The sequence below is a fragment of the Epinephelus fuscoguttatus genome, linkage group LG3 (genome assembly GCF_011397635.1).
Source record: "Epinephelus fuscoguttatus linkage group LG3, E.fuscoguttatus.final_Chr_v1".
Classification (NCBI taxonomy): Eukaryota; Metazoa; Chordata; class Actinopteri; order Perciformes; family Serranidae; genus Epinephelus; species Epinephelus fuscoguttatus.
Window position 1 is genome coordinate 27,396,988 of NC_064754.1, and position 25,744 is coordinate 27,422,731.

Consider the following 25,744-nt stretch of genomic DNA (forward strand, 5'->3'; position numbering starts at 1 on the left):
TAGGACACTGAGCAGAGAGGTGTGCTGTTATAAAGCAGTTGGTCTGTCGTCCCAATTAAAATCAGACAGTTTCCAGCTTTGGAATAGTTGTTTTATTGATAAATATTACTTTAAGTTTCAAGAATCTTATCAATTAAGTGGTGATTTTCACTCAGTGTGAGAAGAAAAGGGAAAGCAAGTTTGGATCTTTAAAATTTAGTTTATGTATTCCCCTAATATTCCCAGAATTGGTACATAAGTTTGTATCTTATACAAATAAATATTTACAGTTAAGAAAATCAAAACATCATCTCATACAAAATAGGAGAAAGATTTGTGTTCATTTACTTTTCAAATGAATATGATCAAGTCTTTGTAGCAAAATGCAGAGGTAGATTTGGCTTCAGCTCTGAGGCTTTCATAATAATTTGGGTTTTGATTTAAAAAACAAAGAGTAGAGCTGACAGATCGGTAATCCCAACAATCTGCAGCATGATTGGAAAAGAGTTTCAGAGATAAGAGGTCCAAAGTTCATCCTTGATCTGGGGACAGCTGCTGGAATTTGTCCAAACTTTTGGTCTGCCGCTGATGACGTTGTGATGTTATCAAAAGCACTAAAACAGTTACTAAATGTCAGTGGTGGAAGAAGTATTCAAATCTTTAACCTATAAGTAAAAATAGCAATACCACACTATTAAAATAAAAGATTACAATTCATACATCCAATAAAGTACTCATTAGGTAGAATGGCCCCTGTAAGTGTTATATTATTGACTCATTTCTAATGAGAAATATAAATATGTTAGTGGTATTTCAATTTTGCAGTCTGTCAGATTTTATCTGCTTCGTGTACTGTAGTTTAATCTGTAGCAATGTGCCGTATTTTACTTACTGGTCCAGGAAATTCATATGTTTTGTAAGTAAAATCTTAGTCTGAGAAGAAACAAGTAACTATAACTGTTAAATACAAGTATTTAAGTAAAAGTACAATATTTGCCACTGAAATGCATAGCAGAGTCCAGGTATAAATGCCCTTAAATAGAAATACTCAAGTAAAATAAGATAAGCCTTTATCAGCTGTTGCAACTGCCCAGTGACAAAGATAAGTACAGGTAAATGTGAAAGTAAAAAAATGGAGGTATATGAAATATAGAATAATATAGAATAGAAAGATAACAATAAAGTACTATAATGAATACATACACTATAACTGTTTCAGAATGAGAGACCTGGACAGTTTTGTGATCAGGGGACGTGCATAAGTTCACATTATAGATAATATGTGCAATGCACAGCCCCACAGAGAGGCAATGAGGAGGGAGAGTTGCACAAAAGAATGCACAGCTATCTCAACGATCTCAAATTTGTACTTAGGCTAAGAAACGTTCACTAAGAAATGTATTTAGTTACATTTCATCCCTGCTTGCACTGTTTAAAGTTGGTGTCGGTGTTTCGGGGCCTCTCCTGGGGGCGCTGTTGCACCTTAACGTTGAATACCAACCGGAATTAACAGGACGAAGAAGAAGAAGAAGCCAGCAGCTGTTAGCTCGTTGTTTGAGCTATATTTACTCTACTAACACGTCCGTCAACGATACGAAGTAACTTTACGCGTTGTTGTTAAAGAGTATCGAAATACGGATTTAATCAAAACACTCATGGTGTGGAATAGGACTGTTATATTTATCTCCGCGCTGAGTGGTAAGTATATTTAACAGAAGTTGGAGGGGTAACTCTCGCTGACTGCTAATGTGGCTAACTAACTAGCTGGCTAGCTTGACTAACTGACGTTAGCTGCTAGCAGGAGTTGGCAGTCGTTTACTGCTTCTTTTCATGCTGCTAAAATACCCAGCATTAGTGTCTGTTGGTTGTGTTGGTCAGCTAGATGGATATTTATGGTGTTATGTTTCTGTCCCGTTGCCAATCTCTGGCGTTACATTTGTAGAGTATCAAAACACTGGAGGAGGAGGAGGAGGAGGAGGAGGAGGAGGAGCAGGGGTGAAAATGGGTCATTAGTATAACATTGAAATGTTTTTACAGAGTAGGTTTTCACATACAGGGAATTGGCTGTGGTTTTTGGTGCATGTAGACAAGAAACATAATTATTGAATAGAAAATAGAAGTATTTTTAAGACAATGCTGAAAAATATGTCCCATATATCTTTTTAAAATGGTAGAAGTTGATAGGAATGTGCAGAAATACATCCTATGAATTCACAGTATTAAAAATAAAAATAAAATACAATGTGCAGAGAGATATTAGTCCTTAAAGATGTGGCGTGCAGTACGTGATGGACACAGTGGCAGTGTCGAAGTGCGTCAGCATTGCGTAAATAATCAGCAGGGGGTGATGCAGTCAATGTGATAAGCTGTCAGCAATCCAGCCAGCAGGATGACATGTATTCATACTATACATTAAGTTTTAGAAATCTTTTGCTTAAGGTCCTTGCAGGAGATGTCAAAGTGCTCTTATTCTGCAGTGTCCTCATGTAACAACTCGTCGTTATTGCATTGCAGTGCTGCCACCTTTGGTCAGTACAGTATCCCACAAACACAAATAATAATAGTGCAAACAAAGCATTTTTATTCATGCATTTTCTTTGTGACAGTCCCGTCTAGAGAGGCTGCATGTCCCCTCACTTACAATAACAACCTGGTGTTGTGTGATGCTGCAATTGCTATAAATCTGTCACAGGTAATGTATCAGAAATACTTTATATTAGGTATATTTCAAGCTTAAATTGCAGAATAAACTGTGTTATGGAAGTGCTGGCCGGAGACAACTAAAAGCATATTGAGAAATAGCATTATTGTCTCACTGATCTATACTTTTATCAGTTGCTTCATATGTTTGCAGCTGTAATCAGTGTTGTGTAACATGTCAATGTCAGGAGTCCTTTGCTCGACCTGATGGTAAGGTAACTAACATTAAACCAAAAAAGTGAAGTTTGGTCTGATGTTGAACGTGTCGCCCCAGCACTGAGAGAGCTGCAGACATTTATTGTACTGTAACTTGACAGGGGAGGTTGTTATATATTTGACTCAGCCAGTGTGACTCAGGCATGTATTGGGTCTATAAATAGAGCATGTCTCCATTCTTGGGATCCTGTACCTTTGGCAAGGAAAGGGGACGTGCACTTGGTTGAAATGGTTTAGGATTATGTCCCCTTGCTATTTCTGGATCTCAGGTGCCAGGAGATAAATATGACAAGCACAGTGAGCATGTTCAAGTTTTGTTCAAACTGAGCATATATTTATAACATGGTCACGTACAGATGGGTGACAAAGGAAAAACCAATGTGAAGTGTCTTAGTATGGAGTCAGCCCACCACAAGTTTTCAGAAAAGCGTCTATGCTCCTTGCTTAGTCTGTGGAACTCTGTTGGAAGGATGAACACCATTCATCTGCATCTCATAAATATATACAACCTTTTATTGATCCGCAAATTATGATCAAGTTCTCCTTTGCAACAGCAGATGGAGAGAAAAACAGACATAGCCAGACATAACAAAAGGACATATAGCATCAGAGACACAGATGTCACTAAATAGATTCAAAGATAAATGTTTATATTATATCATTTGCTCTTATGGAGACAGTGGTGGAGAGCATTGTCTTAGACAGTGATACAAAATCTTTCATCAGTGTTCAACTCGGTTGAGATCTGGTGACTACAGTAGCATTTTATTCATGTCTTTAACTAAACTATTCAGTGAGCCCTTCGTCAGCATGGAGCCATCTGCGTTTGAGATATTTCTGACACATTTAAGGAAAAAGTCTTTTAAAATGTGTTTAAGTAAAGTGTTGGTCTTCATATGTCTCCAGAACAGCTTTACTTTTGCTTGGTACTGATTCTCCAAGGGGATGAACATCATTTCTTCAAATAACACTCCCATATTTAGTGTTTTAATGATCAAAGGTGTTCACGTGTATATAATTTGCAGTGTTTTCACATACATCAAACCATGCAGTGACCCTTTGTGCCGTGCATTTGTGAAGTTTCTTTATTCATTTTTCCATTTCTACCTGTTTGTACATATTTGAGTATTAGTCTGCTGGATATCTATGCTTTATTTTATTTGAATAAAAATACAGCATAACATATCCTGTCAGTCCATCTGATGAGTTTATTCTGATTTAATAACTTTCATGAGGAAGTGCAGTTGCATCCCATGATTTCCAGAGATAAATAACAACTGCAAGTCGAGTTCATTTTCCTTTCTGCCTGCTTGAATTTATGCATTCTTCCTTCCCAAGGCTAACAACAAAAAAGGAAGCAATGAACTTCCAGGGCAGTCGGAGGCGAGGAGAGGATGGCATCACCATGGTGATAGACTTCCTGCTGTCTAATGCCCGGCTGGTTCTGGGAGTTGGCGGGGCTGCCATGCTTGGAATTGCTACACTGGCAGTGAAACGGGTGAGTGTTTTTGAGATTGTTAGTACCACATCAGTGCGTCGTTCATGCACTCTTCATTCATCTCTATTAGGAGGTATTCATTACTGCAAAAATTCTGACCTAGGGTGGAAAAGAGCTGAAAAGCCCAGGATTCTTCATGAATCTTTAATGCATAAGTACTACGCTAGAATTCAAAACAGTATCATGTGCACTTATAGATTGGCAGTTCATCTTATAGCTGTTTCATTACCTGTATGCTGGAAAGTACATTCAGAAAGTTGCAGAATATCATACAAAAACAGCAAATTGTTAAGACAGGGTGTCTGCAGGTCCTTAAAAAGTCTTAAAATGTCTTACATTTTAAATTTTAGGCCTTAAATGTCTTATATTAATCTTTGTTTTGAATTTTCGAGGTCTTAATTACCTCAAACATTTTTTATCTATTTCATTTACTCATCTTTAAATTTATTTTCATATAATGAGTCAAGCTCTTCTGTGTGAATGTCCATATTTCTGATGTTACAAATCATCAAAACTACCACTGAGTTCAACTTTCTACCCACTTGCGGTCGGACAAGTGAGTCAGAAATCTATTTGCCCAAAGTCAAGTTTTACTTGCTCCAATACAAATTGTTTTATTTATTATCAAATAACAAAGACTAAAGCCTTGCAGGAAACTGTGCAAGACCTAGTTGGCGTTTCTCCACCAGGTTTCTCTTCTAACCCAACTAAACTGCTGTTTCAGAAATGCTCACGTGCACTTCAGCTCATAAACTTTGTCTATACATGCCAAAATTTTCTCACAAGTGTTTGATCGATACTGCACGCGTGCAACTGTCAGCAGAGATGAGAAGAAAGCAAGATGACACACTACTTAGCTACCATCATCTGCTCTGGAAACAACAATGTGTTTAATTCTTTTTTACCACCAGTGAGTTGCTACATTAACTAGCCCGACGTGGCATTTTACTTGCTTCTTGTAATTTTTTAGCCCTGGAACCTAATACTGTCTTTTTGCTTTATCCTTGCACTTACCTGTTGGCAAAATGTAGATAAATCTCACTACATATATACTACTTACCCTTACTTCCAATAGTTGACAAAGAAAAATATGATTTGCCCAATAATCAGTCTTAAATATGGTTAAAAAATGATCTTGACGGGGTCCTAAAAAGTGTTAAAGTTAAGTGTTTGATACCAGTAGGCACCCTGTAAGACTACAAATAGGTCACTTGCATTCTCAAGCTTTGTGATCAGTAATTAAATCTGGCAGTATGGTCAGAATCGTAATTTTCCAGGTTGAATCTGTCTTGAGAATATTGAGTGTTAAAATGGTTGCTGTTAGGCAGCTGACTTGGGAATCAGCTAAGTGGACAAAGTAAATGAAAGCGGTAAAATGCTCACAATAATACAGTACCTAGAGTGTCTCCAACATGTTGTAATTTTTTTTTGTTTAGTAGTGTATTAAATGTAAATCTGCTGCTGCCTGGACAACAGGAAATTAGTCAAAAATACATTTGGAAAATGGTCAGCAGTAATGCAAAATATGTAATTTGTAGTTAATGGACTAAAACATGAAACTCCTCAGGATGGTCCTGTTCCTTGAAGCTGAAGATATTTTAAATCTAGATTTTTTGCCCGAGGTTTATTGCAGCGTATGCACTCTGTATCTGGGCAGTGCATCATCACTCATGCAGTGCAGTCTGTGACAATGAGTGTTTGTGTTAAGCTGATAGAGCGCGCAGGCCGTGCAGCCGATGATGAGAAGGTGGAGCAGAAGATGGCTGAGAGCTGGGAGGAGTTGAGTTTGGTCTCTGCTTCCCCCACACTGATCAAGAAGGGCATAGAGGGTGTGGTGATGAAACATGTTGCCAAGGCGGCCAAACAGCAGAAAGGTATGTGCTCTATGTCAGCACCAAAAGTGTTCAGGCAAATGACACACACAAAAATATCACAGATAAATAGAGATGTATATCATCATATATATATTTTAATCATCACTCTGGCGGTCTTACATTACTTCACCACTGTTTTAACTTCTTTCTCAACCAGCTGACCTGTGCCAACAACCTCAGACGTCCTCTCTGGAGTCCAAACCTGAATCCAAGTCCAAGAGGCTCCAGCTGTGCGTTCTCAGTTTGCAGGTACACTCTGACGTTTCGCCTCTGAGCCCTTGAAAGCATAGATTATGCATTCAGTCATAGCAGCTGCTGTAAGAGCTCTGCTCAGTGTTGGCTCATTCATTTATGCGTGTGTAACATGTTTTGTAAAGCACAGTGCTTAGGGGATACGCATTGTTATGCACTGGTTAGGCTGCACAGAGCCCCGAGAGCCCTGCATAATCAAAATACTGTGTGTGCTTGTGCACTGGCTGTATAGAAGAAGTCAAACAAGCATGAAAACAGCTTTGAGTCAGTGTGCAGAACATCCACATAAGCAGAAGTGTTGTGGATTGTTCTGTGTGAGCGACATGAAACAATTTGTTCAGTAAATGTTAGTAGAGCGGCCGCGAACGCATGACTGGACATGAGGGGATTTAAAACAATGGTTTTTGCCTTTAAAGAAAGCTTATGCAAATCGTATCTTTTATGAATAGTTACACATCTTAATTTTCTATTCTGCATCTCTGGAACGGTGCTTTCACAATGAATACTGGGAGTGTACGCCTAAAAAGAATACCTTAAATTAGACTTTTCTTTGCCAAAACTTGTAATTTAAACGACTTGTTTCTGTGAAGGTACCACAATATTTCTATGGCAGCTACTATTGTTTCTGATGCTTCTTAGGTCCACTCATGTTGCACCATGGGTAGGGCTTTAATACACCATAAAACTTAATGCAGTACCCACACTTGCTGATTGATTGTTCACCTTTAAATGCTCCTTTAACAGCAGTAACAGAATAGTTTTCCTCCTCGCAGCAACTTAACTGGCAGAGCATCATCCTGTCAGAGTTCCTAAGTCTGCTTAGAGGCACAGAATGACTTTGAATATTATATTACTCAAGAGACAGCTGCAAGTACTCCCCGTGGAAGTGTAAAAACTCTTTTGTTAACTGCATGTTTAGAGCCGTTATCTCAGCAACACAGTATTTGTGCCTCTGTGAAGGATGCACATACATGGACATAGTAGAGTAGCTGTGTGCCTGAGCTCTGTATCACTGGAGAACTGTATGAAATGTGTTCAGGAGCGATTGCAGCAGTACTATCACACAAGGGCAGCACTCGCTTCACATGAGGTCCAGAGGGCTCAGTCGCTAGCTCTGGACATCTGCACTGAGATCCAGGGCTTTCTGCGCAGCCGTCTCCCTGACATGCCCCTGGGAGAAATGAGCCTTGGAGGCTCTCTGCTGGATGACCTGCAGGTACGCACACATTATGTTTTGTTTTGTTTTTTTTTAGCTGATAATACACTTTTACATAACTTTTATTTCCCTTTAGTGACAGTGTACAGCAAGGTGTTAGATGAATGCCACCTGGGTTTATTTCTGTGTTCAGGTGGTCAGTGCGGACCATGCATGTCTGCTGGTGCCTCTACAGCTGGAAGCCTCTCTGTGGCGTCTCATCCCAGGAGAGGAGACACTGCTCACACACCCGCTGCACTGGATGGTCAGACGGGTCAATCTGGAGTATTTTCCCAGAGGACGCAGCTACTGGGACAGGTGATCACACAAATTTAGGAATAATAATTTTCATTTAATTTTCATTCAGCATATGCTGTCACTTTTTTTTTTTTTCTAAGGAGCTGGACCGTTCATTTGGAGCGCATCTGGAATATATGAATCGTGGTTATGAACCCAACATACTCTGGGCACATTAAAACGCCTGCTGCAGAGAAAATGAAACTTAAAAGTTTGTTAGTTCATATAAAAATAATATGGGTCTATTTATTAGAACAACAGTGTTGTCCATAGTTTTTCCAACCCACTTCAAATGAAACCGGCTGAGTAAGCAGCAGAAAAAAGCATGGGGCGCAGTAAAAATGTTACAGTGGTTTTTATATCTCCTACTTAATCAGGTCTCTCTTTCAAACTCGGTGGCAATTACCTTTGTACAATGTTCGAGTGCTGCTTGGGTGGAGACGAATGGTATTTTCGTGGCCTGTCACTGCGTCGCGCCGACATAGGGGCTAAAATTAACGTGTCCACCCAGGTGCTGTATCTCCATCACTGCAGATGGAAGCGGATTGGAGCTGGAGCTGATAAATACCTGTGACTACTGCAGAGTCATTTGACCCACGTGTGAATGACAATTGTAACCTTTCCCATGTCATAAAAAAGCCAGATGTTAGTGAGTTTTCTGTGCAGTGGGAAAGGGGCTACATATTCTAATTCTGTGAGAAACACCACTGCTAATTAGCAATAACTCTGTTTTTACTATAATTAATGCAGAGGCAGTTGGTAGGAAAATTAATATGCCAACATTTCTTCCATGTAAGTCAGTAAATAACCAAAACTAGACCTGCAACTAATAATTATTTTCATAATCGATTAATCAAGTAATTATTTCTAATAGTTTAGTCTATGAAATGTCAAAAAATAGTCAGAAAGTGCCCATGACAACTTTGCAGAACCACAGATGGCATCTTCAGATGTCTTGTTTGAATTGAAGTCCAAACCCCCCAAAATTTTCACTCAACAATGAGCTGACAAAGAAAATCAGCCATTCGTCTCATTTGAGAGGCTGGACTTAGAGAATGTTTGGTATTTTTGCTTAAAAAAATCACTGAAATGATCAATCATTTCAGTCGACCAATAGTTTTTGCTCTAACTACAACTAAATCTTTTTAGTATCGAAGTTGTAATTTACATTTTAGATATTCACAGACGAGGTCCTTTAAATGCCTAAATCATTTTTACTATATTAATATTGAATCAGAATATGTGTAATTATAAAAAGTAAAAGTAATGAAACCACAGACTTTATCCAGCTTGGCAGATTTCACTGATGTAGTTAAACCATCATCCAGCAAAAGAATTCAGCAACTTAAGCTTAAAGGGTGATGCTACAACTTTTACATTAGCCTTTGTATCTTACATTGAAGCAGCCGTAATAGACTCACTTAATCACAGCTAAAGGTTTGCAGGGAAACATTCTGTAGGAAGGCTGGCCCATCCACTAAAACAGTCTCTTGGTGTGTCTTGCAGGTACCTGGTGGGTGGTTACCTGTCTGCCGAAGCTGTTGTGAACATGTTTAGTAAAGCTGTCATGGAAACAATAAACTGGCCGTCCATCAGCAGCACCCTGGACTGTCTCGTCAGACCTGTACTGGGAGGACCGGACCTGAGACTGGAGATTCGGTGTGTGTCTTTTCTTTATTGTTGTTTTCAGAGTTGAGATTCAATTACAAATGAATTGCTCAGTGTTAATGGGTTTCATGCACTATTAGAAGTTACAATTTAAAGTTCAGAAGCCAGTGATGACATATTTATTTAATAGCTGTTGATGCAGCAGTTAGCTAATGTGATGTGTTAACATCAGTTTCTAAAGAATCATAAAACTTTCAGTGGTAAGCCGCTGTTGATTCACCTGTTATCTGTTGAACTGGTGATAATTTGTGTTGCTGATGTGTAACAGCGTTCTTACAGTCTTGTGTGTGAAAGCACTAAAAAGGCAATTAAAGAAAAAACCTTCAAATCCCTGCAGGAAACCGGATGCTAAAAGAAAAACATGGTTCTCTCTAAAGCTGAATGGCTCGTATTATTAGCTGTAAACAAATGTGATTTAATACAGATTAAACATTCTGTGTGATGTTTGCGTGTGCTGAACTTGGCATGCTTTCTCTCTCTCATGGATTTTTCTCCTGTTGTTATTTTTTTAGGCCTGGAAATGTAATCGGGGCACCGAGCAATGATCAGTCCTTGTTTATCACCATGCTGCCTCTGCTGAGGGAGGAGGATGTGGTTCTGACCGCCCAGCCGGAGCTCACCTCTCCTTGGGTCAACGCCTGGCACCTGTCCCTCTACCCGTGGGAGACGCAGCGCCTGGCTCAGCTCGACACTGCTGACGACGGACACCGCAGACTCACACTTAAAATCCTCAAGGCGGTGTGCAGACTGAACCCCGCCCTGCGGCCACTCGAAGCAGCTCCATTGGCCAATCTCATCCTGCACCTCAGTGACAGTGAGAGCGACTGGTCCGAGATGAGCCTGGATGTGAGATTCCAGCAGTGTATCACAGAGCTGATTGGCTACCTCGAACAAGGGGCTTTACACAGCTACTTCAAGCCAGCTGTCAATCTGCTGAGCGGCTTGTCAGAGGACCAGGTGGACCAGATGGGCTTCATGCTCTACTGCGCTGTGTCAGAGCCTGAAATACTGCTCATATAACTGTCTGCACACACATCTGTCAAGCTCTCTCTCTCACACACACACACACACACACACACACACACAGGTGGATTGAAGGAGTAATCTTTATAGTCCAAAATGTTTGGTTCAAGGCAGAGGTGTTGTATTCTTACCACTGCCTACTCTTGTTTAGTTCCTCCGTCCTGCATTGATGCAAGGGAACAGGGTAGAGTTAAGATGACAAATGGCCGGCACCATGGACTGTCTACACTGGAGGAGGAGACGCTACGTGAAGACTGCAGATATGAAAGTGATAATCACGCTAAACAAATCGCCCCAAGGAAAAGAGACCTGATGAGAAAAGGAGCTGAGGAAGTGTTCATTAAGATGTTTGAAACACTGCTTCAGGAGGTTCCTGACTCTAACACCACATCCAAGTCTGCATTTGAGTTTGTGTGATCATCATTCTTCACAGGGAGTCATGAACGTCCTGCACGGCCACATACAGTTCAGTATATCTAATAACGGCCGAGGACGCTTGATTCATTCTTTCTAGCCTCTTACTGGTAGTGTGTGCTCTGCATTATTTTCCTAAATCTTCTTTAATATATTCTAGCTATGCAGAAAAATGATGACTTGCTGAAAACCAACAGGCTTTGATGCACTAATGAAACCATTCAGTCTGTCTCAGCTGGACTTATTAAACACAGAGTGTATATTTTATTATATTGGAGATGAAGGTGTGCTTGATTTTGTTTGTCTTATTTAGTGTTCGTTATGTTGCCAATCTTGTTTGGGTAAACTAACCCTCAACATTATGATTAAAGTTGCCTAATAATTTTATGCAGTTGCTTTTAAATACCGTATGAATGTTGTGGCCATTTCTTCAGTTGCGTTTTTTCTTGCTGAATGAAAGATGATTGAATTTCTGTGATGAGCAGTGAAACTGCAAATAAAAATTAAAGCATTTGTTTAGATTCGTTCTCACTGGCCCTGAATTTTTTGTCTAACTTAAAGCATGTGTTAAAGAGAGTCTTGGCCCAGTGTTGCATGTGAAACTTGCCATTAATCAAAGAGTCGTGCAACATTGTTAATGCCTTCCACAGGTGTCATGCAAATCAAAATGCTGAAATCATGTCATGTGACTGTCAGTCAGGTATTAGAGCTCACTGATCCATTACCAGCAGCTGAAAACAACAGAACTGGATGACTACCAATATGTGATATGGGCTCAGTTTAAAGATGCAGTATGTAGCATTCAGTGGCTCATTTTAAGATCACAAAAACACAATTCTTATTTTCAGGTGATGATAAACAAACAGAAACATAATGATGAATATTATTTTCCATTTCAGCCAGTAGTACCCACCAATAACCTTATTGATATGAATGAGATAGACAAAATAATAAAAAAAAAAAAAAAGTCAGTTTAAAGCAGTACAGTTAAACAGCACCACATACTCCGTGTATGATCAGACAGTTGAATTAACACCTCTTTTCAACAGTTTCAGCTACAACTTAACATAACCAGTGGTGGCATTAACTGAAGTAGTGTACTTAAGTAAAAATTTTATATAGCCTACTTGGACTTCAGTATTATTTACTTCTACTCCAGAACATTTTGGAGTCAAAACTCTTGACTTGCAAATGGTTTGTAAGGGAGGGGATAACCTGCCTGCTCAATAGCTTCCACTTTAGTGTGGTGTAGTGATCTGGTGAAATGTGTGGGGAAAATGCACATGTAATGACAGTGATTAGTACATTGACTAAATGTGGGGGAAAACTGAGATATATTGTTGAAATTGCACTTATTTTTCAAAGACATCTCAGGCTGTTCATCATCTGTTCTGTAAATGGATTAATGTTTTTGGTAGAAGAAAGGGAAACGTGTATAGTGTTGTTGTTATTTATAGGTTATTATGCAATGGTTTTACTGGTCCGGCCCAAACTGGGCTGTAGCCTAGGAACTAAAATGAGTTTGACACTCCTGCATTAATCATAACAATCTGATAACATGATAAACATTATTCTGAAATGGGCTATTCTGCATAATGAGTACATTTCTAAACAGTTATTATAATATACTAGAGGGGCACATCTCCACATCATATGCCTCCCCTCATAATATATTGATAGAAAATCTAAAAAAAAAATTGCAATTCAACAAAAAGCAGCCATGCCCCACTGTATGAAATAATCATTAGCATATATAATCATAATCATGAATAGATTAAGCAAATAGCAATCATTAATACTGCTGGTTCTAATATAACAGTGAACTGCAGTTCTGTGTGTAGTTTGTGCAAGTGGCATGGCTGTACCCCAGCAGAAGCTGTTACTCGACTGCTGTGTGTAGGTAATTAACGTCAGTGTCAAACACCATAGGCTGTCTCTCTGTTTTATTTCTTTAAAATGTGTTAAAAAGTATAAAATTAGAGTGTTATATAAGCTATATCACTGTCCACTGTTGTAGTTTTATAAAGTGATTGCATGCCATTTAACAATTCAAGTCATAGTGTGTGCACTTTTCCTCTGTGGTCCCTAATCATATTCTGGGTAACTTAGCTATCAAAACTTTTGTTTCATAATTCTCTAAAACGGTCAGTTTAGCTGTCGTGTTTCTGAAAATAACCTCTATGGTCCTGATGGTCCCACTGTTAAATAGGTGATTACAGCCCTGGCACATTCGCTTGTGGTACTTTAGTACATGTACTTTTGTACTTTAACTTTAGTAACAGGGTATTTTTAGTTTTTGTTTTAGTTTATTTAAGAAGGGACAGTGCAAATTAATAAATGCATATGGTATACAAATGCCAGAATTAGCTAAAAGGCTATTTTTCATCTGTAGTCCCTTGACCAAGATGTTCCACAAGGCTACCTAAAATACAACAAAACACAAAGAAGGAAACCACAAAACAAAAGCAACGCACACATAACAAATAAGATGAAAAAAAAAATACTATACAATAATTTTGAATGCGCGACTTTTACTTTAGTAGTTTTGTTCTGTAGCATTTAATAGGTAATAATTCAATAATTATTTAACAATTCAGTCCAATAATAGTGGACTGTTTTTGACTGCATTAGATTAGTGAGTGTAGGCCTACTAACTGTGTATTTTAGCGGAAGTTTAAAAAAAAAAAATTATTTTGAAAGAGCTGACCGGAAGTGTCCATTAGTATGTGCGACTTGAGACCTCCAGTCTGGTTCTTCATGAAGCGCCGCTCTCTCAGCAGGAGCGCGTCCCCGGCCCGGCGTCTGTCACATGGCTAAATATGGGAGCAGAAGATCCAGTTTGCCGGTCAAATATGTGACACCGAGGCACCAGTAGTTTTAGGCTGAATGTTTGTTCACTAATTACGACAAAGAGGAACATAAATCCCGGTACAAAGGTCAGCTAACATAACCTTGTGACTACCCGTAGGCAAGTTTCGCTTCTCCGTTAAGTTTTCTCTGAAGTCTGTTCCTGACAGTTGTTTACGGGACTGTTGAGAAGCGGAGAGGGCCATCAAAGGAGTTTTAATTTAGTACAGCTTTCGTTTCATGGTTGTACTCAACTGCGCAACAAGTACTTAAAGTCCCCGGTTGTTGTTTTGGCCGAACAGCTGACTCACCGACTGGAGGCCGGGGCCGAGCTATGTGTGATCTTCAGGCTCCTCATAGATCCTCCGTGGGCTGAAGATGATCGGGTCACCGGACCTGCTGGCCTTCACCGCCACTGAGGAGTTTGGGGAAGCAGAGGAGGACCATGAGGGTCTACCTGAGGAGCTCTCTGTCCCCCCTTTACCTCCACCCAACCCTTGGACCACCTCCGCCCAGTTTCACAGAGACTTCATACTGGTGGCTGAATTCTCAGAGCAGGTTTGTGTTTTTATTTATGATTAAAGAGACTGTACCTGCTGTGATGCAGGTGTAATGTTGGAGGAAACCAAGAGTGTGTGGTGTAGGAGTTATCACGGAGGGACAACTGTGGAAATAAAACTTTATTGATCTACTGGGGAAATAAAATGTTTTACAGCAGCACATAAAACAGACCAGACGAAGATACCGAAAGTATGGAGTAAGGATTTTTATTTAACCTTTGTTTAACCAGGAAGTATTGAGACTGAAAATCTCTTTTACAAGAGACACCTGTCCAAAGCTGTCCTGCAGTTTTCCTCAGATAAAAACAGATTGAAGCCACATACAGATCCAGTAAGTGGAGGACAATAAACATTAAGTAGGAAAAATACTGTAAATCCATAAAAGAAAGCTATATACAGTACAGTAGCTGAGGCCAGTGTTTATATATGTGCTTTATGTGCATTCATTTTGTAAATGTGCAAAGAGATTCCTCATTTTCATGTGCAGAGCGAAGTATACAATAATAGTTTGGGGATGTTAAGGTGTAGAATGATAATAATAGATAAGGCTATGTAGAACAATAGACTAAGGTGGTAGTGTCATAGATGTGTAGTGTAACTCTCTAGGATTCAATAATAATAAAATTCACATTTGTGACTTACATCTGCTTTTTTAAATTCAACAAAGCACCAAAGTTCATAAATAAAAGGAAGTTTGAAATATTTAATCTTTTTATACAAGTTTATGAACTTATATCCTTTAGTTTTGTTAGACGTGTGGTTATGTTGCTGCATTTTCTCCACAATATTAGCTCAGCGTTTGCTGTGGTAACGGTTTCACAACTTAGAGGGGCGAGTGTGAAGCTATTTAGGAAGTCACAGTGAGATAAACATCTCTCTTCGCAAGAAAGATGAGAGAACAAATTGCATTAATATTCTTCACAAGATGAGCAGCCATCACACAGAGACACACTAACTAAGGCCACGTCACACATGAACCACACAACTGAACTAAGAATAAGGACCAAAGTGTAACTCTGAATATACAACACTGCCTGATAGTGTCCTGTAAATAGTTAGTGTAAGTCTAGTATATCCTGTATATTGATTGTTAAAAAATGTACAGACACAAAACTCACAGGTGTTTATTTTCATTGTGTAGAACAGAGGTAGGCAACCTGCGGCTCTGGAGCCATATGCAGCTCTTTAGCCCCGCTCCAGTGGCTCTTTGCGGGGTTGCGAGATGGAAGGATTGTGGACATCTGGTGCTGGTTCTTAAAAAAATACAGAATTTAATAGTGGGTGGACAGATTTGTTTGCTTTTACTGCTAACACTGCAATTTAAAATACCAAATAACCATATATAGCCCCCTGCAGAGGAGCCATCTTGTGATGAAAAATATTTTTGAATGCTAATTTAGACCTATTTTTTATGTCGATAGGCTAATTTAGAGTCAATACGCAGTGTGACCATCAGGCTCAAATATGTTTTGCAGCTCCAGGCAGATTTTTTTGGATTATCTTTGGACAAAAATGGCTCTTTTGATACTTAAGGTTGCTGACCCCTGGTGTAGACTTGTCTGCTGTATATTTTTGATTAATCAGTCGTTTTAGATTATAAAGAATTTTAGAAAATTACAACATTACAAGTTCCCAGAGCCCAATGTCTTCAGATGTCAGACAGTAAGTCTATCATATCTCAAAACCCGAGGTGAAGTTTTCAAAGTTTTGTTTTGTCCAATCAACACCTCAAAACATCAAAAGGAGAACAGTGAGGTGTTTAGGTGTTAAAAAAAATGACAATCGATTATTAAAATAGTTGGTGATTAATTTTGCGTAAAACGACTAATCCTTTCAGACCTACTTCAGACCTTTTACTGTGTCTCTGTGTGCAGATTTCAGTGAAGACAGAAATAGTCATTATGGGTGAATGTTTATATCGTATTGTGTCCCTACAAACCTTTGCTGTGTGTTTCCAGGTGGGACCCAAACCTGTGCTGACGATACCAGATGATCCCAGAGTCATCGGATCATTCGACCTCAACCACTTCTCTGTCCGCATCATGTCTGTGGACTACCAGGCGTCCGGCCCCTGCCATGCCCCTACTTCATACCCCGGCCCCCGCCTCAACTTTAGCGAGGACTCCAAAGTGGTTCTGGGAGATTCAGCCCAAGACGCTTTCGCATACGTTCACCACATGACCCTGTATGACCTGGAGGCTCGGGGCATGGTGCGTCCTTTCTGCATGGCGTACGTGTGTTCAGACCAGAAGAAGCTGATGGAGAACTTCTCTGAGCTGATGACAAGCTTCTCTCAGGCCGCCGACAGCCTCAAGACGGGAAACAGACAAGCATTTTCCATGGAGCTGCAGAGGAAATTACAGGAGCTCGAGTAAGATCAAGATCTACTTTGATGAAATAACAATATACATGTACATCGGCATCCACCACTGGCTACTTGGCTGATAGTAGCTTATTACAGATCCAGATCCATATCAGCCAATAAGTTTTCAATAAGAAACAAGAAATTGCAGTACAGAAATCATTTGTCTTTAAAAAACTACCCTAAGCCCATGATCATTATTGATTTTTAGTTGTTGCATTACCACACTACCAGACTATAAAATGCAGCTCTCGTACACAGTAGGATTGAAACATAATGTGACTGTACCCTTAGCAGACGTCCAATTAGCCAGGTCGAATGAAAACACCTGTGCTGTTTTGGGAATATGTAAGGTCACCGGACTCCATGTACCAATTAGAATGATAAATGTGTCATTTGTCCCACCCTAACAGATGCACCAAAGCTAACAGGTGAGCGACAGTTGTGTCAGTCAAGTGTAGTTTGTACACACTCACACAGCTCTGAGCACAAGTCTAATCAGCCACTTAAAGTGAAACTCCTCTGGGTATGCAGGGCTTTAGTTTGCATGTGCAGAGAGTTCAGTCCATCCTGCTGCAAGTTGAGTATTACTGCCATGGTGTGGTGATTCGCAAAGTCGAGCATGGTGTATTTGATGGAGCTGGCAGTTCAGCACACTGAGATGCCACCAAAACGTTTCAAAGTATGGCTATACAACACACCACTCCATTCACATTATGGGCATCAAATGAAGTACTCTATTGGTGTTGGTATCACTTTAAGAGTACTGGTATTGGTGCTGGTATACTCATTTTCCAAGCAATGCCCAGCTACATAGATGTGTTACTTCAGCTCAGCCAGTGAGAAGCATGTGGCATCTTTTTCAGATTCCTGTTTGTCTGGGCTAGATAACGTCACAAAGTTGTCCAGTTCAAAGATATTAAATTGAATTAAACCAATATAAACCAGAGAAAGGCAGCCAGCTTCCCATCTTTGTATATAAGAAGCTGAAACCAAAGAGTATTTGTCAGTTTAACTTGATACATGATTTAAAAGATCAATTGATATAAAAATAGATGTTGACGAATTTTTCAGCACTGATCTCAATAAAATAAATTCCGTTATATTCCCCAATCCAGTAACTACTCTGTGTGATCCGCTAACTTGTGGCGCTGCCATTTCTGCAGTGTCTGCTGCTGCTGCTGCTGCCTGCTGAAAGTGACAGCAGCATAGGTTGGAGATTTAGTTATCTAAGTTATCTTAGCTAATTGATGACAAACTTTGGCATAAAATGCAGACATAATTAACTGTCTGCAAAATAAAACTGTTTGATTTAATGGCCGTAGTAACTCGTGACTTTCAGCCTAATGCATCCATGGTTGCTTTTAGTAGCTTATGTAAATGGTTGCCGTAGATAATTAACACATATGAGTATGTATTTAAAATTGATTTTAAGTAAAATTGCAGGCTTATATGAGGACAGCTACATGTTCTGTTCAGGTTTTCAAGAGCTGTCATCACTACAAGCAACCGTAACGCATCACTGGACACTGGACAACATTGTCACTGTCTTTGCTGTCTCTGCCAATGATCTTACAATCTTACAATGAAAAGTCAAACCCTTGTGGCTACATGTGTGTGGAAGGTTTGGATTAAACTTCACACTTCCTGGAAATCTTGTCTGACCTAGGGTGGTAAAAATTCACACCTTGCTGCAGTGATGTGCAGGTGTACTCCACTACGCTGTGACATCAGAGTTGGGTGTGGCTACAGGTGCAGCAGAGAGGGTGGTGAAACATTTTAGCCTGATGTTAAGTTGCTCTCACAGTCTGTTGACTAAATAAACTCTCTGTGACTGTTTCAGGTACACTCGGTTGACTCTGCAACAGGAGACAGAACTTCAGAGGACGGCAAATGGGTTGACAGAGGACAGGGAAACAGCAGATGAGCTTGAAGCTGTTGAGCGTTCAATCCTGAATCATAGAGATCTCCTACGCCAGGTCACTTCCTACCCAAACAGGAAGCTGAAACAGCCAGACTTCCTCCCTTATGATCCAGCCGACTCCCTCACTGACCCAACAGCGTTACTGCCTCCTGAGCCCTGTCTCTCTGTCTCCACCTCCACGTCCACCTCCTGCAGGTCTGAGCACCATCTGAAGCCTCTGCAGGAGCTTTGCAACACTTACTTCCTGTCGCTGATGAAGGAGCAGCTTGCTGACACAGAGCGCCGCCTACGTGGCGACAGGAGTGTGCTGCAAACTGCTCGTGTCACACGGTCGTTGTCTAGAAAACTCACATTCATCAACTTCCTGTTTGAGCTGTGGAGCCCCGAGGATGGAGATGAGGAGGAGCGAGAGAGCGCTGAGGCAGAGCTGCCGAGGGCGACAGGGAGTAAAGGCCGCGTCGAGATGTTTCAGTCAGAGCCACTGAGCCTGGAGTCATTCTGCTCCTGTGTGGAGGAGATCCCCATCAAACTGGAGGCAGAAGAGGCTGGGACAGTGACCCCTGACCCCAGTGTTGCCATGGAGATAACAGGAAGTGTGAGCAGCAGTGACAGTATCGAGGTGCTTGGGACTGAGAAGTCTTATCGGACGCAGCATGTTGTCGCTGGATCTGACAGCAGAGGTAAAAAACAATGAGTTTTTTATTTATTTATTTATTTTTTTTACTGGGCTGATGGTGGTGATCTATAGATTCTACCCCAGGCTCTGGGAAATTATGACTTTTTCCACACATTTTACAGACCAACAATTAGTGAAATTAACTAACTGCAGTCCAAACCCGCAGTCTTTTCTTTTATCCATCCTCTGGCTGCTGTAAACACAGGTGACAGTTAGGCATTAATAGAAAGATTTAAGTACAGCACTTTGGTCAACGTGAGTTATTTTTAAATGTGCTTTATTAATAAATTTGAGTTGAGTTGAGTTAAAGTCTAAAGTGAAGAGATACATCTTTGGCATTCTGTTAAAGTTATTTAGCGAGCTTGCTTCCCTGATATTTATAGGTAGTATTTTCCCTAGCTTTGGGGTGTAATTGACAAAGACTGCAACCCCAATTTTCTTTAAACTGTTGCTGGGAACCTCCGATAAACCAGCAGCAAATGATCACAGTGTTCATGAGGGCAAATAGTTAACAAGGGAGTTAGCAATGTAGCTTGGTCCCATTTAGGGCTTTGGATTTATTGTATTTATTGAGCAAACACATCAAGCTGAACATTCGCTGATTCCAGCTTAGCAAATTTGATGATGTTCTGCCTTTTTTTTTTTTTGTAGATTTAATCTTGCTTTTGTTCTGTTAATCGGACAAAACAAACCATTTGAAGATGTCTCCTCGGGCTCTGCAGAGTTTTGATGGGAGTCTTTCTGTTATGACATTTTATAGATTAAATGATTAACTTATTGTTATGATAAAGCAATCCACAGATCACATATGGTCCAGATGACACAGTGCACTCTCCTCAACAGAAACACCAGTTGGGATGATGACGGACACCTCCTACAGGAGACCCCCTTTAGATTCAAACATCAGGCGTGTGCAAGCGTACGCCAGAAGAGCCAACAGTGAGGACAGCATTGAGGTACTGAGTACCACAGAGTCCATCATCCCTGACGACCTCACTGCCATCACAGAGGAAGAAGCAGAGCACCAGCCTCTGAGTAACGGCTTTAAGAGTGAGGAGACACCGGCAGAGTGTAAATCTGATGATGTCCTCAAGGAGGAGAAGACACTGACGGCAACTAGTTTAGAAAGTGAGGGCGAAAACAAAGAGCCTGTTCAGGAGGACGACAGCTGTGTTGACAGAGAAGAGACTTTAAAGCAAATAAGTGGTAATGGTGAGGCTATGAGCAAAGAGGAGCCGGTCATTGAATGTTTGAGCAGCAATCAAGTCCATGAAGACAACAGTCCTGAGAAGACATCCAAACTACTGCAAGGTAAAACATCTGCTACAATATTCATGTCTGAAACACAATTTAAATACAGTATAGAACTATGTCCACACTTATTTTGCTCATTTTGAAAACTCTTTACTCATGAAAAACACATTCTTCTCCATCGACCATTATCAATAATTTTTGAAGCGTGTAAAACGAGCAGACGACCAAACTGGAGAGCAAAAGGTGTTTTCAAATGTAGCCATCTTAAGTTACCAAAATGCTTTTTCATAAGTGCTTGTTGGACTGTTGCATGGCTTTCCAAACCCCGTCCCCTCACACCTTTAGACTCAGATTGAGGGGCTGCGTCTGACCATTTCTCTAACTTTCAGAAACTGACAATCTGACATTCACACCCACTTCAAGCTGTGACTTGTCAGCTGTGTGAAGGTGAGAAAGGAGCCCAGGTTTGAACTTCTCTCTCTAGTTGTCTTCTTTATTTATTACACAAAGATTTGTACCACAGACCCGACCACAAACCTCCAGGGTGTGCACCTGTAGTTCGCTTCATTTGGTCCAGATCAAGAATCTTTAGTTTCGGTTCACGTCGAATTTTTTTTTTTACGTACAAACCAAGAGGAGTAAACATGAAGTTATACAGACTGACAGGTAACTTGAATTGAATTAAATATACCGTAAGAAGATCATTAAAAAAATAAATACTATGTATTTGTAAAGAACAAAAGTTACCAATAAATAATGGTGAACATATTCAACACATTTTCAACATGTCACATAAATTAACATTTTACGTTCAAAAGGAGTCGGGAGAAGCCTGACCCAGTAGTGTGTCTGCTGTCACGCTATGTGCTTTTTGTGAACTGACCTGAGTTTAAGTTCAAGTATCAGTTACCTTAGCGTGCTGCTCTCCCAGGAGGTGCCCACTGATACTTGTCAAGTTCTTCAGTTTCCCTTATTACCAGCACTTTTGCTTCCTCCATTGATCCTCTCAGTTTGACGAAAACCTTGCAGTCATGTGCATTTCGATTGTACTTTGTTCTGTTTCCTCAGGAAGCGTGCCTGTCTGCTGATGTCCGCATTTTCCTGTCAGGTGTTTGTTGATATACGCACATTGACTTCTCTTAGTTCTCTCCCCTGCTTCAGCAGTGTGCGTTTTTGTTGTCTGTTCACAAAGAGAATCATTAAGACTGGTTTTTCGCTTTTGTTTTAACAAGGGAGAGGATGGCATATCTTAGTGTTGTTTTTGTCCACATACCAGCCAGTGTTGTGGAAGAAGGCCATCACCTGTTGCTCCAGGGAGTCCAGAGTTCACAATCAGATGATGGGTTTATTAGTAGTTTAGCTTCTGAAATCGTTATAAAATCACATATCTGCATCATAAAACTCTGTGATTGGTTCGTTTGCTTTCACACCACAAACGAACCGCGCCAGAGTCCGCTTGGAAGCAGAGCGAGACCCGCCTTTTGAAGCAGCCTCGATTTGGTTGTTCGATCACCGCAAAGTCTGATGGGGCAGGAAATATGAGCAGACAGCCAGGTTATAAACAACTAAAATGATCTAAACCACTTCATTTGGAGGTAAAACAGAAAGTGAGTGTACGGGAAAAATATTTATAACATTTGCAAACTGATGGATTTTACCACTTGCCATGGTTGTGCCAGTTCACCTCCTGGGCACTGCTGAGGTGCCCTTGAGCAAGGCATCAAACCCCCCAGCCGCTCGGGGCGCCTCACCAAGGGCAGCCCCCTCACTCTGACATCTCTCCAATTTGTGCATGTGTGTGTCTTTTGGACCTGTGTGTAATTGACAAGCAAGAGTGAAAACATCGAATTTCCCCTCAGGGGGATTAATAAAGGAAATAAACTTAAACTTAAAACTTTTCTTTCCGAATATTTCCAAATCTGATCCGTCAACTGCTCATGTTTCTTGCCATGGACTTCTTTTAAGTGTTGGAGAATTTCAGTAATAACTTTGTGAATAACAGGAACGATTCTTTATATCTTTTAACATGTAATACAACTGTTTTATCAGTTGAAGAAGCTCTGGAGTCGACGCCCCAGTGGCCTGAAGTTCATCAGACGATGCTGTCAGTCCCTGACCTCCAAGTCAGCTTCGCCCCTGCAGTTGCCCTGGCTGAGGTTGATCGGTGGCCTCCGCCCTCTGCTCCTCTCAGGCTGCTGAGCGTCGACGAGGCATCCGACTGCACCAGCTTCACCGGCTCCTCGGAGCCACCTTCTCCCACTCAAAACATCCACAGCAACACCCGCTGGGATCAGAAGAGGAGAAGGAAGGCTGGACTCAGAGCCCTCAGGTTCCTCAAACAGAACTCGTTCTCCCAGCATGCCGTGTTTTGTCTCCTGAGTGGGCGGCCGCTGGTTGTCATCGGAGGAGATGAGAGTTTTGTCAAAAAACTGGTGGACGCTCTGAGTCTCTTCCTGCCTGCTCCTGGTCCTGATGGAAACGCTGTGATGCTGTGTTTGACCACACCGCTGCAACTGACAGACCTGCTCACCTGGAGACTGATAGGAATACACAGGTACTCCGTAACACACAGTCGACTGATGGTTACTGATGGTTTAAATGTATTATTCCTTTAATTCCTAATTGTGCATAGTCCTGAGGTCACAGGGTTCTTTTGAGACACTGTTAGGACCAAATAAAAACTGCTCTGTTACATCCTCTTTCCTTTTTGACCAGATCGTCCTCCAGCTCTTCAGCAAGCATTCTGCACTCTCTGACTCGCTACAGTCGTTATCTGGCCCTGTTGGATCTGGACCAGAGGACGCTGCGCTGTCCGTCATACTCCGGCTCTCTTGTCAGCAGACTGGCCGACCCTCACACCAACATCAGCCGAGGCATCACCTACCTGCTGCACCTGGAGAGCGGCCTGACCGCGCTCGCCAACAAGGCTCTGCTGTATACATTTAATCCCGCTTTACAACGTTCAAACACTGCTGGAAGGAAAGATGGCACAGGAGAAGCGGACTTCCTGCTCAGATTCTGCAGCAGTGAGTACGACTTGAGAGTGATGCATTTCCTGTGTGACCTCATCAAACAGCGCCACGCAGGACGTGGACCACCAGTGTTAAGTTTCTATTATAGCTCAATGCAGCTGCACAGAAACACACATGCAGCATGAGCACTGGATGGACAGAAACAATTTACAAGTCATAAAGATATCTGCAACTAAATGCACTGATTTCTTATAACTGTCACTGAAGAATCATGTTTATATGTTTTTATCTGCAGTGTTAAGTGTTGGTGTGTATGCACGATTTTTACTCCATGATGCTGTGAGTCACAAATCCCTCGATCACTGGACACGAATGCACTAGTGCCTCACCAGCACCGAAGACTTTTACATGCAGGCTGCCTCAACAGATCAAGAACTTTTTTTATGAGCGTGTGTTTTTAAAAATGAAGGCTTATTACTGAATCTCATGTGAACTGTGTTTAATATAAGCAGGCAAAAGAGATTACTGTTAAACGAGCATTGTGTTATTACTCACAGTTTGTGGATCTCACTGGTCCAGCACTATGTGGACTGTTCATGATTTACTTTTAGAAGCACTGTTGACTGTGACTAGTCTGTCAAGCCTGCTGCTCTGTCATTTAACATGTAACCAGCTTTGCTGCAGTGAAGAATAAGCTCAGACTCTCAGAGCTTATAACAGCTTTAAGCCAAGTTTAACATGACTGCTCAGTTAAAATGCTTTGATAAAGATAGACTACAGCCTGAAAATGATGTCTACTAATGATAACACGGTGTTAGTCTATATTATACTGTAGTGGGACTTAATCTTACAAGTTCATGTGCCTTATTTTGGCCTCACCTGCCTACTTTACCAACAACTTACAACCACACACCCTCTTAGCACCAGTTGGACATGTAGCTCAGTTACTGTCAACTGGAAAAGTTCGACATTAAGGGAAATATGTCCCGCTGAGAGTTAGATCACTTATTTTTTTGCACAATTTAAAATACACAAAATACCAACAATAACAAATTATATTAGGTGCAGGGAGAGGCACAAACCAGGGGGCTTATAGAGTGCTGCAGGGATGACATTTTTTCGTAGGGCGATGGTCCCTTGTCAAAAAGCCTGTGGGATTTTTCCTTTGGATTATTATAGAAAATAAACACTGTGGAAAACAAAAGTTCATATTTACACGTTTTGATCGACAAGACAGTCTTCACATATAAACACCACTTTCATTAGTTTTGAAGTGTAAATTCAATCACCAGAAGTAAAAAGCTCACTTTAGGCTACACCATGGTTGCATGACTTGGTGTCGCCACCACAATGAGGCTGTGAAGTCATGTTCAGCTTGATGACGCTCTGTAGTCTCATTTAGCCATTTTAGAGCAACCGCCCTTTTAAAGACACTTAAAATTTACAAGTGGGATATTTACTGACATATTTTATAGAAGAAAATGTGAAAGTCTCTTACGCTTATGTTAACCACAGACCTTATTTCAGGCATCTGGCTGGGTTTTAGGCAAGGAAACTGTAAATTATAGTTTCCCTGGTTTTAGGACTCATTCTTGCACCAGTGTATTTTCATCCTCCACCTAAATAGTGTTAAAATTTCAGTGTTATATTGGACACCAAAATCAACATACATACCATATGATAAAAATTTTTTAACATAACAATCTGAGCAGCAGAAATTTCAGTTCAAACCGTCCCACTGCGCAGTGACTTAAGATCAATTAAAGCATGTGAACTGCAGGTTTTAGCTTAACATCAGTGAATACAGTAACGTTTAAAAATACGAGACCTGAGTTTGAACATAGACTTGGTTAAAGTGTGATTTGTTCTGACAGCGCCAGTTTAATATCTTGGCTTTGACTGTAAACTGCAGTTGATGACAGAGCAACAGCCTCCTTCTGTTTTTACACTGTACTTTTATGTTTGTTGGTTTATTGATGCAAATATGAGCCGATTTTTAGTGTGTGTATATTTACTCAGCAATCTATTATTTA

The 25,744-nt window shown here is 40.6% G+C and overlaps 2 protein-coding genes across 2 annotated transcripts; both read left to right on the top strand.

The window, feature by feature from the left end:
- Positions 1-1,498: 1,498 nt before the first annotated feature.
- Positions 1,499-11,637, top strand: mief2 (mitochondrial elongation factor 2). The gene is made up of 8 exons (XM_049572035.1): positions 1,499-1,677; positions 4,234-4,393; positions 6,102-6,267; positions 6,425-6,516; positions 7,559-7,735; positions 7,869-8,032; positions 9,518-9,670; positions 10,192-11,637. Exons 2-8 carry the CDS (start codon positions 4,256-4,258, stop codon positions 10,697-10,699), a joined length of 1,398 nt encoding a protein of 465 aa, XP_049427992.1. The 5' UTR covers positions 1,499-1,677; positions 4,234-4,255; the 3' UTR covers positions 10,700-11,637.
- Positions 11,638-13,836: 2,199 nt separating this feature from the next.
- Positions 13,837-25,543, top strand: smcr8b (Smith-Magenis syndrome chromosome region, candidate 8b). The gene is made up of 6 exons (XM_049571592.1): positions 13,837-14,521; positions 16,482-16,894; positions 18,729-19,489; positions 20,329-20,796; positions 22,789-23,293; positions 23,455-25,543. Exons 1-6 carry the CDS (start codon positions 14,342-14,344, stop codon positions 23,894-23,896), a joined length of 2,769 nt encoding a protein of 922 aa, XP_049427549.1. The 5' UTR covers positions 13,837-14,341; the 3' UTR covers positions 23,897-25,543.
- Positions 25,544-25,744: the final 201 nt, after the last annotated feature.

What these genes read in the sequence shown, in the direction of transcription:
- mief2 (XM_049572035.1), top strand. Translation starts at nt 4,256, where the DNA reads ATGAACTTCCAGGGCAGTCGGAGGCGAGGAGAGGATGGCATCACCATG. An exon ending in CTACACTGGCAGTGAAACGG is followed by an intron (nt 4,394 to 6,101) that starts GTGAGTGTTTTT and finishes GTTTGTGTTAAG; the next exon opens with CTGATAGAGCGCGCAGGCCG. An exon ending in GGCGGCCAAACAGCAGAAAG is followed by an intron (nt 6,268 to 6,424) that starts GTATGTGCTCTA and finishes TTTCTCAACCAG; the next exon opens with CTGACCTGTGCCAACAACCT.
- smcr8b (XM_049571592.1), top strand. Translation starts at nt 14,342, where the DNA reads ATGATCGGGTCACCGGACCTGCTGGCCTTCACCGCCACTGAGGAGTTT. An exon ending in TGGCTGAATTCTCAGAGCAG is followed by an intron (nt 14,522 to 16,481) that starts GTTTGTGTTTTT and finishes GTGTGTTTCCAG; the next exon opens with GTGGGACCCAAACCTGTGCT. An exon ending in AGGAAATTACAGGAGCTCGA is followed by an intron (nt 16,895 to 18,728) that starts GTAAGATCAAGA and finishes TGACTGTTTCAG; the next exon opens with GTACACTCGGTTGACTCTGC.